The 14,535-nt window shown below is 33.3% G+C and overlaps 1 protein-coding gene across 3 annotated transcripts in view; it reads right to left on the bottom strand.

Annotated features, from left to right (window-relative positions):
• Positions 1 to 14,535, bottom strand: part of NBEA (neurobeachin) — a 739,008-nt gene that overhangs the window by 623,878 nt on the left and 100,595 nt on the right. For all 3 annotated transcript variants that reach the window (XM_066381029.1, XM_066381023.1, XM_066381024.1), the window contains exons 7-10: positions 10,373 to 10,492; positions 7,284 to 7,430; positions 5,008 to 5,205; positions 4,280 to 4,413 (exon numbers count right to left, since the gene is read on the bottom strand). In XM_066381029.1, coding sequence (XP_066237126.1) covers positions 4,280 to 4,413; positions 5,008 to 5,205; positions 7,284 to 7,430; positions 10,373 to 10,492 — 599 coding nt within the window. The remainder of the gene's footprint in view (positions 1 to 4,279; positions 4,414 to 5,007; positions 5,206 to 7,283; positions 7,431 to 10,372; positions 10,493 to 14,535) is intronic.

Here is a 14,535-nt window from a genome sequence, read left to right as displayed (position 1 = left end):
TTTCACAGCTGGCACAACTGATGGTCAGAGTTATCCACAGTGGTTTCCAGGGAGGGCTCTGGAGTAAGGGTTTCAGGATTAGTACCCTGGGCCTAATCAGCCATTTGAGTCTCTGTGACCTTAAGCAAGTTACTTAATTTTTCCCTCCCTCATCAGCAGAACAGAAGTAGATAATACAGTTACAGACAGTGACTGGCACATAGTGAGTACTTAGTAAACACCACGTGCTGCTGCTGCTAAACACCCTCAGCCATCCCCATCTCAGTACATAACAGATCTTAGTGTGAGTCTTCATCAGTCTGACACCCAAAAAAGTCCTGCTCATCACCTCACACTGTCTCCAATAAGAACTACTCTTTTCACGTTTAAAATACAAAAGCCTATTTATACCTTGTGCCAGAAAACATTATATTTTCAAAGCAAATTCTTATGTCACACAATGAGGAAGATTTAATCTGTTTTTTTTTCTCATCCACAGAATTTAATAACATGCGTTCTTAAAAAGAAGGAAGGGAAGGCCAAATTTGAGAGGGACATGTCATTTGCATTCAATGTATATGAACATCCAAATCTAAGGAAAATGAAATTTCTAAATTATAGTCATTCCTAGACACAAAATACAAAAATATGATTACTTCAAGATGAGAATATGCTTTCTAAGATAATTTATTAATCATCTGCTCATTCTTTTAGTAATTATATATTAAATGTCCAGTGAAAGGCAATATGTATAGTTACTGTTCTGACTACTCACTGGACTGAGACATCAACCAGTCCAATATAAAATAATACAAAACACCTAAACAGCTTTTATCACTTGGCAGAATAATTCAAGGTAATCATGACACTTTAGAATCATTATGAAGAGGATAAAAATCACAACAGTAAATGTCTATTTGCCGCATTTACTTATTCAGAAACAGATCACATAAAAAATGCTGTATGTGATGACATATGCTAGTTAATTCAGTTCAATAATATTTATCTACTCTTCTGTTAATTTTTTGTACCATGATAAAGGCTAACTACATGTTAAAAGAAAAGGGTATAGAAAATGTGATTCCTGGAGATTTAGAGTAAGGCAACACCTATATAAAAACAAAACAAAACAACAAAATAAGCTCAGGAAAAATCATCTTAAACTGGTCTAAACTTTGTGTGACTTGTTGTCGTTTGATTTTGTTCAAAATTTGAATTAACAAATTCTGCAATTTTAAGCCACTATCTAGAATGTGAATAAAATAGTTCAAAATCAGTTTCTGTCACTACAACAAAATTCAAAATAATAGTCCTACTTAAATAAGTAATTCTAAATTGTAAATAATATCAATGGTAGAAAAAAGTTCAAATATAAAATCATATGCCCCCTATTATAGCAACCAATTCTTTATATGGCTTCTAATATTTTAATATAAAACTGTAGTATTAGATAATTAGAGGTAATGTTCTAGATCACCTCATCCACTGTATTAATGAAAACCAATATGTATTGCATGCTTAGTATGTCAATCTATATATTTTATCACATTTAATCTAAGTAACCCAGTAAACTATTATTATCTCTACTTTATAATGGTACAAACTGAAGCACAAAAAAGGTAATGACAAACTCAGAGTTGCACTAACATTAAACAGTAAACTTAGGATTTGAACCCAAGTCTGGCACATAGATATCAGCTAGAGTACATAGCCTTCATGATAAAACAAACCAAAAAAGTTCTCTTACACAAATAAAGTCTACCTGTAAAGGCTCCAGAAAATAAGCTATTCTTTCAATACATTATTTTAATACTAAGCCCCTTATATAGAGTAATACTCATCAAAGTTAATAACAATGGTACAGCACCAACAAACACTGTCTTAGAGAACCAGTAAAAAAATTCAAAAAAGGAGACTAAAGAGTGGAGGAAAGTGCATGAAACCAAAATATTTCAGCTTAAAACACAGAAGGCAGAGAGCTCACTTAGTCTAGAGCTTAGCTCAATTTCTCTAAAAAGTAATTAAGAATTAGATAATATTATAATTTTTGGCATGTATTCTTTATGCTAATAAATTTTCAAAACAAATATACTAATTTTTTTCTGGAAGATTTAAAAAATTCCAATAGACTGTCATTCCCCTGTAACAATTTAATGCTGACTAAAAATAAGATACAGCCTACTTTGAGGTCTTGTCCATCACTGTGAATTTATGATATACCCAAACCACAAGAAATTCTATCAACCCTTTTGCCTTATCCTACAGCAAAAATATGTGGTCTTCAAATAGAGGGAGAAAGCCCATTTAACAATTTGCCTCTGATATTTTAAAAACCGAAAGACCATATCACTAACACACACACTTGTCTGTCATGTTTGCCTTCGAAACTTGAAAAGACGCAAGACTATTATGGGTGCACACAACTACAGACAAAGAAGTGAACCTCAGAAATCAAGGGCTTTGACACAATTAGTAAAAAAGTCATAAATAGGAATTCAAAATAACACATAACTGAATGACAGGTTAACTTGGAATTGGGTGTGCATTATTATTAAAGAGGATAGTGATATCTTTCTTATTATATGTTCTCTATTGGTTTTAAGAAAATACATATCATTGAAAATACTGAAATTGTTTATTACAAGGGAAATTAAAATGAGTGATATAAAGGAACTCAAAACAAATCAAAATGAAAACCAGAATGCTGAACCCTTAACACTGTCTTCATAATAAAAAAAATACAATTTAAATAGCAAAATATAATCACTAAAATGAGTTTTAAAGACAGGCAATGAACAATAACCATGTGCCTTGGATGAACAGACCAGAAAATCTGTTAAATATAATTCTAGCATTAAGATTTTATAATAACTATTCATAAAGATATAAATTATTATGGATAATTTTAGTTTTAATATTTCAAACTGCATACTCTTCCAAATTTTTCTTTCTCAAAGCAAAAAAAGTCCATTTCATGTTAAAATAAGCATGCATTTAATATTAATTAATAAGGAATATGTAACACATGAAGTTTTCTAGTGGCTACTTCCTCTCCAACTTCTTTCCACTGTACTTACTAGGCCTTCAATTACTAATCATAATGTGTAAACTGGTTCCTTAGATGATAAAGACAAGATATTTTTAATTTAAATCCAGGATTGAAACTTAAAGTTTCATTTTTCCAAGAGACTGATCTGCCTCCCAGTGAAATTATTGAAGATCTCATAGCAAAGTGGCATGACAACAGGGCATGACCTCAGGACTCCAATTCACTTGCAAGAAAGCAGGCCCCGTGAATGGGAGCTGAACTTTGTGAAAGTACAGATCACATTTATGTTTACATGTACACTTACATAAAGACAGTCCCAGAACAGGAACAGTATTAATAGCAATAGATTATAGATTTTTGTTAATAGCTAGTTTAGATAATAAAGATGAGAAAATCATGTTATATTTCAATGGACTTTAAGTTTTCCCACTTTAGCTTCATTCATTCATTTTCTCATCAATTCAAACATGGAGAATTTCACATATATGTGTATGTACTAATGAAGCATTCCTATATTACTTTTGAAGTAGAAATTAACATTTACCTATAAAACCTTCCTTTATGATCTCTAAACACAGCAATGCACACAGTCAAAAATAGCTGCTAAAATTGATATTTAACATATTACATATATGATTCTAAAACATAAGATAAATCAGAGTTTGATGCAAGGAAGCTACAAAAGTTGAAATCAACTTAATTAGAAGATATTGAATATTTTATGGACACAAATATGCCACTGGTTAGATCTGGGCTCTCAAACATGAACTACATATATAAAGAAAAGCTAATATCAATTAACACTGTGCTAGTCTTATAATAATAGCATTATAAAATAAAATCAGCATTTAAGTTATAAATTATGTAACTGTTCTTAAATATTATTCCTCAGAATAAACTTTACCCTAGTAATTTTATTTAACCTGACAGGATTTCATGGACAATCCAACCATGAGCAAAGGATAAGGTTAGGACTAACGTTTTTCCTTAACTGCACATTATAATCACTATGCTACTGCTGGTAAGAATATTTTAATTATTATGAAGAAAGTAACTCCTCTAAGGTTGTAAAACTCTCAGTGTCAGGTCATTTTTATATTGTATAGATATATATCTGCCTTACTCCCAAAGAAACTTTTTTAGAACTTTAAGAATAAAAACAAAGTATAATGCATTCATACACCATGGAATATACCGGGTGTAATCTTAGTATGAAAAGAATTAGAAATTACACACACAAAGAAAACGTACCAAACAGTTGTTTCCACTTGACTGTCATGGAGCTGCCTATTGTCCAGTTGGGCAAAAAGTGGGAAAAGCACCTGAATCCCTCCAATTGAATGAATTGCACTATGAATTGAATGTGTTACTATAGCTTTCACATCCTATGCACAGAAAACAAAAATGTTGATTACATTTCTGAAGAATAATGTTATCACTATTTCCTTGTTCCAAATAATTTTGTAAAAGAACTAAATAACACTGGAAAATTTTAAAATCTTCAATTATAGAATACTGATACAGATATAAAATTAAAATTTGAAATTTAATATCTTAAATTGAGACTTTTATACTGAAAATATGAATCTATAAATCAAGAGATAGTTTATAGTAAGAAATACAATTAATGGTTTAAAGATGCTCAGATACTTTTATGTTAGGGAGACACATACTATGGCTTTTAAACCAAAGTGTATTTTTATCTTAACAACTATCTATTTAGTTAATCAACTAATTTTATTTCAAAGGCTACAGAACATACAAGATATAAGAAATGACAGAAGTCCTATTAAGGAGACAAGTCCAAAGAAAGTATGTTGCCCACAAAAAAAGAGAAAGTATTGTTGCTTTTTTAGTCATTCAAAGTAAAAGGAAAGCAAACAGTAGTTTCAGATTTATGGATGAGCAGTGCTTGACATGCAAAATAAAGACCCTGTGAACAAGAATGAGATCATGAAAATAAACTACTAACCACCCACCTGGAGCATTAGAGCATGTGGGGAATGCACAAAAATTGACGTGTTTTCCTTTGGTGAGGATTCCAGGCACAGCTGAGCATCAGTGGCCTTAGCATTATATGTAAATGCAATACTGCTTGCAAGTTTTCCATCATACAAAACCTGCTTATGATGTTCTGCCAAATGAATATCACTCTCTGATTTAAACTTGAAAGTGCTCTGAAAAAATAAAATAAGTTAAACACTCATTTTAAAAGTAACAATAAGACTCTAAAATTTTAAAGAAGAGAAACATTCCAGAAAACTAGCTGTTGTGACCTTCCATACATTAATTGGTGATATTACATTATCTTGTTGTTCTTATTTCATTTTATGATAGTTAAATTTTATTATGCTAATAAACACACAAATCATTTTCTCATTTTTATTGTTTTTAACTATATTTACAAAACGATTTTATTAGAAAAAATATAAAACCAGAAATTAAATGCAAATAAAATTTTACTTCAATAATCCATAACACAAGTTTTTCTTGTAAATACTTTAAGACCTGCGTGTGTGTGTGCGCACACACACACACAGAATGCCTGGCACCTGAATAACTTATATAGAAAAATTATTATTATTGAGACTATGAAAAATGTTTACATGCAAAAATATTTGTTTTTACTATAGTGAGCATATCATCATACTGAATACCAATGCTACACCACAGAAGAATCACAATAACCATGTTAACCTCAAACAAGTTCATTAAAACATGTTACCACTTCAAATAAAAGAGAAGAAATAAAAATATATCACCTGTAATAAAAAAAAGTATTATTAGAAATGGTTAAAACGGCCCTGGCAGGCTGGCTTAGTGGTAGAGCATCGGCCTGGCATGTGGATGTCCTGGATTCTATTCCCATTCAGGGCACACAGCAAAAGCGGCCATCTGCTTCTCCACCCTTCCCCACTTCTCTCTCTCTCTCTCTCTCTCTCTCTCTCTCTCTCTACCCTACCCACAGCCATGGCTCTATTGGTTTGAGCACATCCGCCCCAGGCAATGAGGATGGCTCCATGGCCTCTGCCTCAGGCACTAGAACAGCTCTGGTTGCGACAGAGCGATGCCGCAGATGGGCAGAGCATCGCCCCCTGGTGGGCATGCCAGGTGGATCCTGGTCAGGCGCATGCAGGAGTCTGTCTGACTGCCTTCCATTTCCAGCTTTGGAAAAATACAAAAACATTTTTAAAAATAAAAAAATAAATAAAAATTAAAAAATAAAAAATAATAAAATAAATGACAGCATTATTGTCATTCTGTTAATGATTACTAAAATCACTAAAAACAGTAATTTATTTTCATAAGAGTAAATGCAAGCTATCACATGTTTGTCCAGCACAGAACATAAACATATAAACAGAAATACTAATACAAAAATACAAACAGAAAACATTTCTAATGTTATCAATCCTTTTCTGTAATACAACCTTCCATTTAAAAAAATAAAATAAAAAAAGCTCTTCCATGCAAGACACATACTTTTTCAGAATGAGAAATTCTTTCACCTACATTGTATAATCGTTTTACAGTGCCAAATATTTTGGGATGTCATTAATCCCAATGGGGTTTTAATAAAATTCTTACATGTTTCCCTAGACAGATACACTGCACATTAAAACCTAAATCATATATTTGAATGCACTATCACACTATTTTAACTTTTAAAAATAAGCCTTTCTTTTTAAAAGTTAAAAAGCACGAAGAATATACTAAATCATATTAAATATTGATTCTGCTAAATTAAAATTTTCACTCCATACCCACTGCCTCACATATTGCAAAAGACAAGCCAAAGCAAAACCTAAATTTGAATAATTTCATGCACATGTGCTATTTTATACCCCTTTCCTTCTAAATCTTTCTTCTTCACAAATTACCTCTAAATTGAAAACTAACAATCATTTCATTTGTTCTTTATATAATTTATATACTTCAAAATTTGATATTTCAAGTACAATATTAAGCAATATTGTTTATAAAATTTAATATTTCAAAATTATATTAAGAAAAGCCATGGCTTTAACATTATATAACACACAAAGGAATAAAACTATTTCATGAAAGGTAAATGTTAGGGGGAAAAAAGCACCTTTGAAACAAAATAAACATTACAGTACAGCTGAGTTCCAGAAAATAGAGATGACTTTTAAACCACATTGAAGACTATCACTATATATTATCTTTTATCATGTTTCACACAGAACTTATATAAAACTTTCCACAGAATGTATAAGAAAACAGTTCTTACTACCTTATATCCAGGTCCTAACTGATGAACTGCAAATATCTGTGCAGGATTCAGTGCTTCGCTGAACACGTATACAGCGCCGAGCTGACCACAGAACACCCTATTTGCATCAGCAGTTTCGGAAGATCCAAGAAAGCACTTGTCATAGCTCTATTATTAAAAAGCCATAAAAAAAATCAAATGTATTATTTTATAATGACAAAATGCTCAAGAATACTTCTCTTCATTAGTATAACATAAGAAAGCACCAATTAATAATTTATGGAGTATTTAAGTAATAAAAGCAGCTAAAGATTTTTTATAAATTAGTCAAATGTTTTATATTTATGGGAAAAATAAACAAACTAAGCTATTATTTAATAATCACTTGATCACATTTCCAAATTTTATAAAGACAAAAGGACTGATACTTATTTACAAGAGCAAAAATAATTTTAAAACTCGAATGATTTAGCCTGGCCAAGCAGTGGCGCAGTGGATAGTGTCGGACCTGGACGCGGAGGGCCCAGGTTCTAAACCTCAAGGTCGCCAGCTTCAGCTCAGGCTCATCCAGCTTGAGTGCGGGCTCACCAGCATGAGCGTGGGATCACTGGCTTGAGCAGGGATCATAGGCATGACCCTATGGTTGTGGGCTTGAGCCCAAGGGTACTGGTTTGAGCAAGGGGTCACTTGCTCTGCTGCAATGTCCCCCCCGGGTCAAGGCACATATGAGAATACAATCAATGAACAACTAAGGAGACTAAGGAGCCACAATGAAGAATTGATGCTTCTCATCTCTCTCCCTTCCTGTCTGTCTGTCCCCAGCTGTCCCTTTCTCTGTCTTTCTATCATAAAATAAAAACTTCTAATGATTTATAATTATCCATATATACAGAGAGATTTATCTGAATCAGAGAATAACTAGTCAAATTTTAAACATAAATATATAGGGACTGATTTTTAAAATTAGATCTAATTTCTCCACTATTGATATATTCCATTTCTTCACACAAAGAAAACCACTTCCCTCTCTCACGTGAGTAAGAACCAAAGAATCAAAGACCACGAAAGTCTGATGCTTACAGTAGATGAGTAGTGCTGTCTATGTGGAGAATGGAACACCTAAGAAAGCAGCTTACCTAGACCCTCCCCAGTTCTACTTCTAAAACCTCACCTAATCCTTAGGCCCTCTTGTTCAGACTGGAAAGCAGTCAGTGCTTTATTTTCCCCCTTCCTTCCAGTTATTCCACACATGCGTACAAGAACAAAAGGCAGAGACTCCTCATTAAATACCCAATCCTTAATTAAAAGTGTAAGAATTTAAGAATTAACTGCATAATGTACACAGTGTAGGCAAAAGTTGGTTTAAAGTTGTTTATATGGAAAATAATATAATAATTAATAAATAATAGTACAAGAATAAACTGATTCACAAACTCACAACTGTAAACCGACTTTTGCCCCACCGTGTACGTATATATGTGTTATTGTCCAGGCTTCTCCACTCTGTGGAGCACTACTGCAAATAACTCAAAAATCAAAGTTTTCTTCCTTCCTTTTAAAAATAATATATAACTGTACAGTTAATGACAGTCAGCAAGATCAATGAGTTTTCTTCCACCCTAATGCAAAGTCTGTTCCCTTTGGAGGGTAAAAATGAGGAAGAATTTCATTTGTATATTTTAACTCTGACAAAACCATTGTCATAAGTATTTACTGATTGTGGCCCAATAATGAGTTTCTAGGATAGAAAAAAACAAAATTTTCTTATAAAGGAACAAATAGTAAATATTTTACAGTAGGTAAGTCAAATGTGGTTTCTGTCACCTTCTTTTATTTTTGTTTGTTTGGGGTTTTAAAAAGTGTAAAAACCAAGATTCTCAGTCCCTAGGTCATACAAAACCAAGTTAAGGGCACTGGTCTAGAGAACAAACTAGACTGTGCACACAGCGCTGCTGAGGAGAACACAAGACAGAAAGGAGCCAGTCCCTGCACCTGAGAGGACTCCCGTCCACTGAAATGCAGCTAAGACGGAGATAAGCATCTTATTAAAAAGAGGTGGCTCTGTAAAACTAGGTATGCTGGAACTACTCTTTTGGCATCACAACACATCTTTTCCTTTCGCTCTAACCAGCCAGGATGGAGGCAAGAGAAGGTCCAAAATAGAAAAATAAGAGCTCCTAAGGTTTTAACTCTAGATGTCCTCTATTGAGAATCCAACTGTTCAACCTGCTCCACTGCTAACACGTTGATCAAGACTAATATTATCTATTATCTCATATAGCAATAAAGTCACTTATCTGATCCCCCTGTTTCTGTCATTGTTTCCCTTCAACATATTCTCAATACTGCAGCCTCACTGATGTTTCTAAAGCACGAGTCAGCATCACATCACGGCCCTGTTCACAACCCTCCGAAGACTTTTGTGCTGGTTAAGATGGGAAACCCAGGCCTCATGTTTGTGCATGAGGCCCTGCGTGATCTAAACCTCTGCTATTTGATTCATCTCATCTCATAACATTATTCTTTCTCCCCATGCTCCAAACAAATAGAATGCTTTGCTGTTCACAGAACTTTCCAGTTTGGGCCCAAAACTTTTTCATGCACTGTTTCCAGTAAGTGAAATATTTCCCCAAATATCCATATGGTTTGCTTCCTCAACTATTACAAAATCATTGTTGTACCATTTAACTTCTCCCTTCCCTATACCTATATACTTTCTGTACCTGTCCCCAATTAATTTTTCCCCGTGGCATTTATCACCAAATAGTAGTAGACTACATGTTATATTTATTCATTCTATTTAATGTGTTTCTTTATCTTATATAAATAAGATAAATGACACATTTTTAAATGCCTGATATTTGGAGGGGGGGAAGAATACTGTCTTGATGTTTCTGACCTAATATTTAATAAGTTAGCCAAGTAATTTTCCTAGTTTTGTATCACTAATCATATTTTATAGCCATTTTATTACATGTAAGACTTAAAATTTCACTTAGAATTTTCAAAGTAAAACTATAAAGTTTCTAACAAACTTATTATTCAATTCATGTTATAAGCAGCGACATATATGCTCAAATACATTAAAACAGATTTTTTTTAAAACTTACATCATTTGTGTTAACATGCCAAGCCATGTCACCGTAAGATACTAGCTGTCCATTAACATAACACCGAATTTCACTGTTTCTCCATCGGTTGTAAATGTGGACAATGCTGATCATGTACCACTTAAATAAAAAAGAAAAATTAAAGATCTTTGATTGTATGAAAAGCAGTCTTAACATTCATAACATACTGCATAAAATGTTTGAAGGAAGTAATAGTTACTCAATACCATTTCAATTCCCTCCTTCCATTTCTCATCTATCAGATGAAGGAAGACACTTCATAAAGAAGAAACTTGTAACTGACACAGAGCTAGAACCCTTTCAGTCTTTGTAGACCTTCTATTAAACCAAGACCCAAAACTTGTAGATATACAATTACATGATCACTAATACATTTGTATTGTGCCTTGTTTATATTGTGCCATGCTCTGCCAATAGCCAGACTTGACAAGATAATCATAGTTCCAACCCTCCTGAAATATATGGTATAATGAAGCAGACATACATTAGACAAAAAAATACAGAATTACAAATCATAATGAATACTGTGGAGAAAAGAGAACAGGGTAAAGTGAGAAAAAATAACCTAGATTCTACTTTATATTGCATGGTCAGGAAAGACCCATCAAGGGAGCAACATTTTAAGATTTATAGTAAAATTTAGGTGGAATTGAACACACAATTTAGACTTGTTAAAGCCAGGAATAATTATATATTCTAAACTTAACAATGTGAACATGTTCATTAAAAACAAAGAAATTGGCCCTGGCCGGTTGGCTCAGCGGTAGAGCGTCGGCCTAGCGTGCGGAGGACCCGGGTTCGATTCCTGGCCAGGGCACACAGGAGAAGCGCCCATTTGCTTCTCCACCCCTCCGCCGCGCTTTCCTCTCTGTCTCTCTCTTCCCCTCCCGCAGCCAAGGCTCCATTGGAGCAAAGATGGCCCGGGCGCTGGGGATGGCTCCTCGGCCTCTGCCCCAGGCGCTAGAGTGGCTCTGGTCGCAATATGGCGACGCCCAGGATGGGCAGAGCATCCCCCCTGGTGGGCAGAGCCCCGCCCCATGGTGGGCGTGCCGGGTGGATCCCGGTCGGGCGCATGCGGGAGTCTGTCTGACTGTCTCTCCCTGTTTCCAGCTTCAGAAAAATGAAAAAAAAACAAAAAAAAAAAAAACAAAAAAAAAAAACAAAAAAAAACAAAGAAATTTTCATTGAGTTTTCATTTCACGGTTATTAGGGTCAACAAATAACATTTTTAGTGTTTATTCCGATATGGGATGGTTTAAGTTCTGTAATAATCTGTGGATCCACAAACCTTAGTCTCTTTCAAGCTAACAGCCTAAAGCAAATAATATAAAAATATTTTTCTGAAATATTTCTAAAATATAGAAAAATACAAATGATTTGTAGATACCTGAGCTAGTATACCTCAATAATTAAAAAGAAGGGACTATACTAGTTTTCCTAAAAATCATAAAAAATATAAAATACAAACTTTGTTCTCCAGTTTACTTAAAAGAACTATTCAATTATTTCATATATATTTTCAAAGTATATAGCTTTAATAGGAATTCTCAACCACTAAAATGTTATTTCAAGGTGTCTGATATACTTTGAAAAAAATTCATTTTCATTTATTTTGATTTAGAAAATAAAAACTGAACTCATAGAAAACAGTAATATGTAACAACATTGTTTCTCAACTATAACTAAATCAGATCAATTAACTCCTTTACACATCTCTTTTTTTTAAGTCATTTCATTCTAGGTAATCTTTAATTCTAATCTTTTACAAATTAAATCTGTAGTCATTTAATAGTTCATACTTCTAAATATTACAAACTTATCAGAAAAACGCCATAAAAACTGGTCTTCAAATAAATATCTCATAGAACTTTCATATTTAAGAATCAAAAATCATATATATTATTCGTGAGTTTGAAATTTTTCAACCAGATGCAATCTAAATAACACAGGAAATACAATCTTTACATTTTTTAGTAAAAGTTTTAGAAATTAAAATTCCTATATAGATATAAATGTCTATAAATATAAAAAAATTTCTGCTCCTGAAAGGCATTTTTAAGATAAATATTATTGGCTGTATTATTATACTTATTGACATATTTAATGTTTAAAAGCACGCAATCATTAAATATATATTAAGTTCTTACTACTATAACCAGATAATTTAGTGTACTGGGCAGATAAACTTTAAATTCATATGGGCATAAATTAAATTCACAGGTACCAGGTCTATGACTTCTGGCAAATTATTTGGTCTCCCTGAACCTATTTCCATCTGTAATAAAGGGGGAATAACAATGTCTATTATGTGGAATGACTATGAATATTATAGATAATGGAACATGTATTAAAACTATGAAGAACAGTTCCTAACGCATATGTAGCACCCATAAACCAGATACTATTAACTAAATTTATATTTTTTTATCTGCTATTTCCTCACGACGAGAATTTTTCTACTAAAATTGACTTTACTCCTCAGTCATTCATTCATTCAAAAAATTTACTGAGAGCTTACTATTCTAAATATATCCCAGATTATGAGCATATAAAGAAAGATAATATACACACTCTCAAGGATGTTTCACTAGAGAAAAGAAAAACAATAGAGCATACTTAAAGTACATATCTGGGAGCAAAAAATTGAGAATAACGGGGAAAGAAAAGATAAATGGAGAAGGAAAGCTTAACAGGAGAATTCAATAAAAGATTAAAATGAAACTTACAACTGAGCTTGAAGGATGAATACAAATTATTAAGTAAACAGTGGCAAAAAAACATTCCATGCAGTGGTACCTTAATATGGCAAATACAGCAAAGACACTTAACAAAACTTTTTTCAGCATTTAATATTAAAGGGAAAAATAGAGACTAAATTGTAAAAGACCTGCTGGACAACTTTAGTAATCAGCCTTTGTGTGAATACCTAGTTCAGTGAATGAAGTGATCTCGGTGAAGGTCACAGGTTCTGTTCTTTCCTTAGTAAATCAATATATACGCTACAGATAATGTTACAAGTGAATGTTCCAATCAAAAGAGCCCAACTTTTGACTTGATATGTATATATTTACTTTTTAACTAAATTTATTGGGGTGACAATGATTAATAAACCCATATACATTTCAGGTGCACAATTCTACAATACATCATCTGTATATTATACTGTGTATTCATCAACCCAAGTTAAGTCTGCTTCCATTACCTTTTCTCCTCCTTTTACCCTCTTGTACCTCCCCCCATTCCCCTTTCCTCAAAAATCACCATACTGTTGTCTGTGTCTATCAGGTTGTTTCTGTGTGGGGGGGTTGGCTTAATTACCTCACCTTTCTACCCAGCCCTGTAACAACCCTCCCTCTGACAGCTGCCAGTCTGTTCTCCATCAGTCTGTTTCTATTTTGTTTGTTAGTTTATTTTGTTTAGATTCCACATGTAAGTGAAATCATATGGTATTTGCTTTTCTCTGCCTGACTTATTTCACTTAGCATAATGTTCTCCAGGTTCATCCATGCTGTCACAAAAGGTAAGATTTCCTTCTTTTTCACAGCTGAGAAGTATCCCACTGTGTAAATGTACCACAGCTTTTTGACTTGACATTTTTTTACTAAATGACATGGAAGTAAACTTGGAGATAATGTATGCAAACTCAAGTCTGCATTTAGTTTGAGACCTAAAACTAGATCTATAAAAGAAGGACACCAACAGGAACAACAAAAAAGACATGTACTATGAATTCATAAAAAATATAACATTTATGCAAATATTAATAGTAACAAACATGTATTGAATACTCTTTACATATTAGGTAATATGCTAACAGTTTACATCCATGTTCACAGGCCTAATATCTAGTAAGTGGTACAGCTGGGAAAGTACTAGTTGTAATATAAAGGTTTCTTTTTGTTTTTTGTATTTTTCTGAAGCTGGAAACGGGGGGGGGGGGGGGGGGGTAGTCAGACAGACTCCCGCATGCGCCCAACCGGGATCCACCCGGCATGCCCACCAGGGGGCGTAAAGGTTTCTTTTTGAAAGGTCTGTTAAACCCCTTATTAGAAAGAATAACAACTAAGCTAGGGCATCTTCTGGAAAACTATTCAAAGGAAAAAAGAAAGAGAGAACAGTTTTACCTGGAATAATGACAGTAT

This window comes from Saccopteryx leptura, chromosome 4 (genome assembly GCF_036850995.1).
Source record: "Saccopteryx leptura isolate mSacLep1 chromosome 4, mSacLep1_pri_phased_curated, whole genome shotgun sequence".
Lineage (NCBI taxonomy): Eukaryota > Metazoa > Chordata > Mammalia > Chiroptera > Emballonuridae > Saccopteryx > Saccopteryx leptura.
This window is presented reverse-complemented; position numbering and strand designations above follow the sequence as displayed.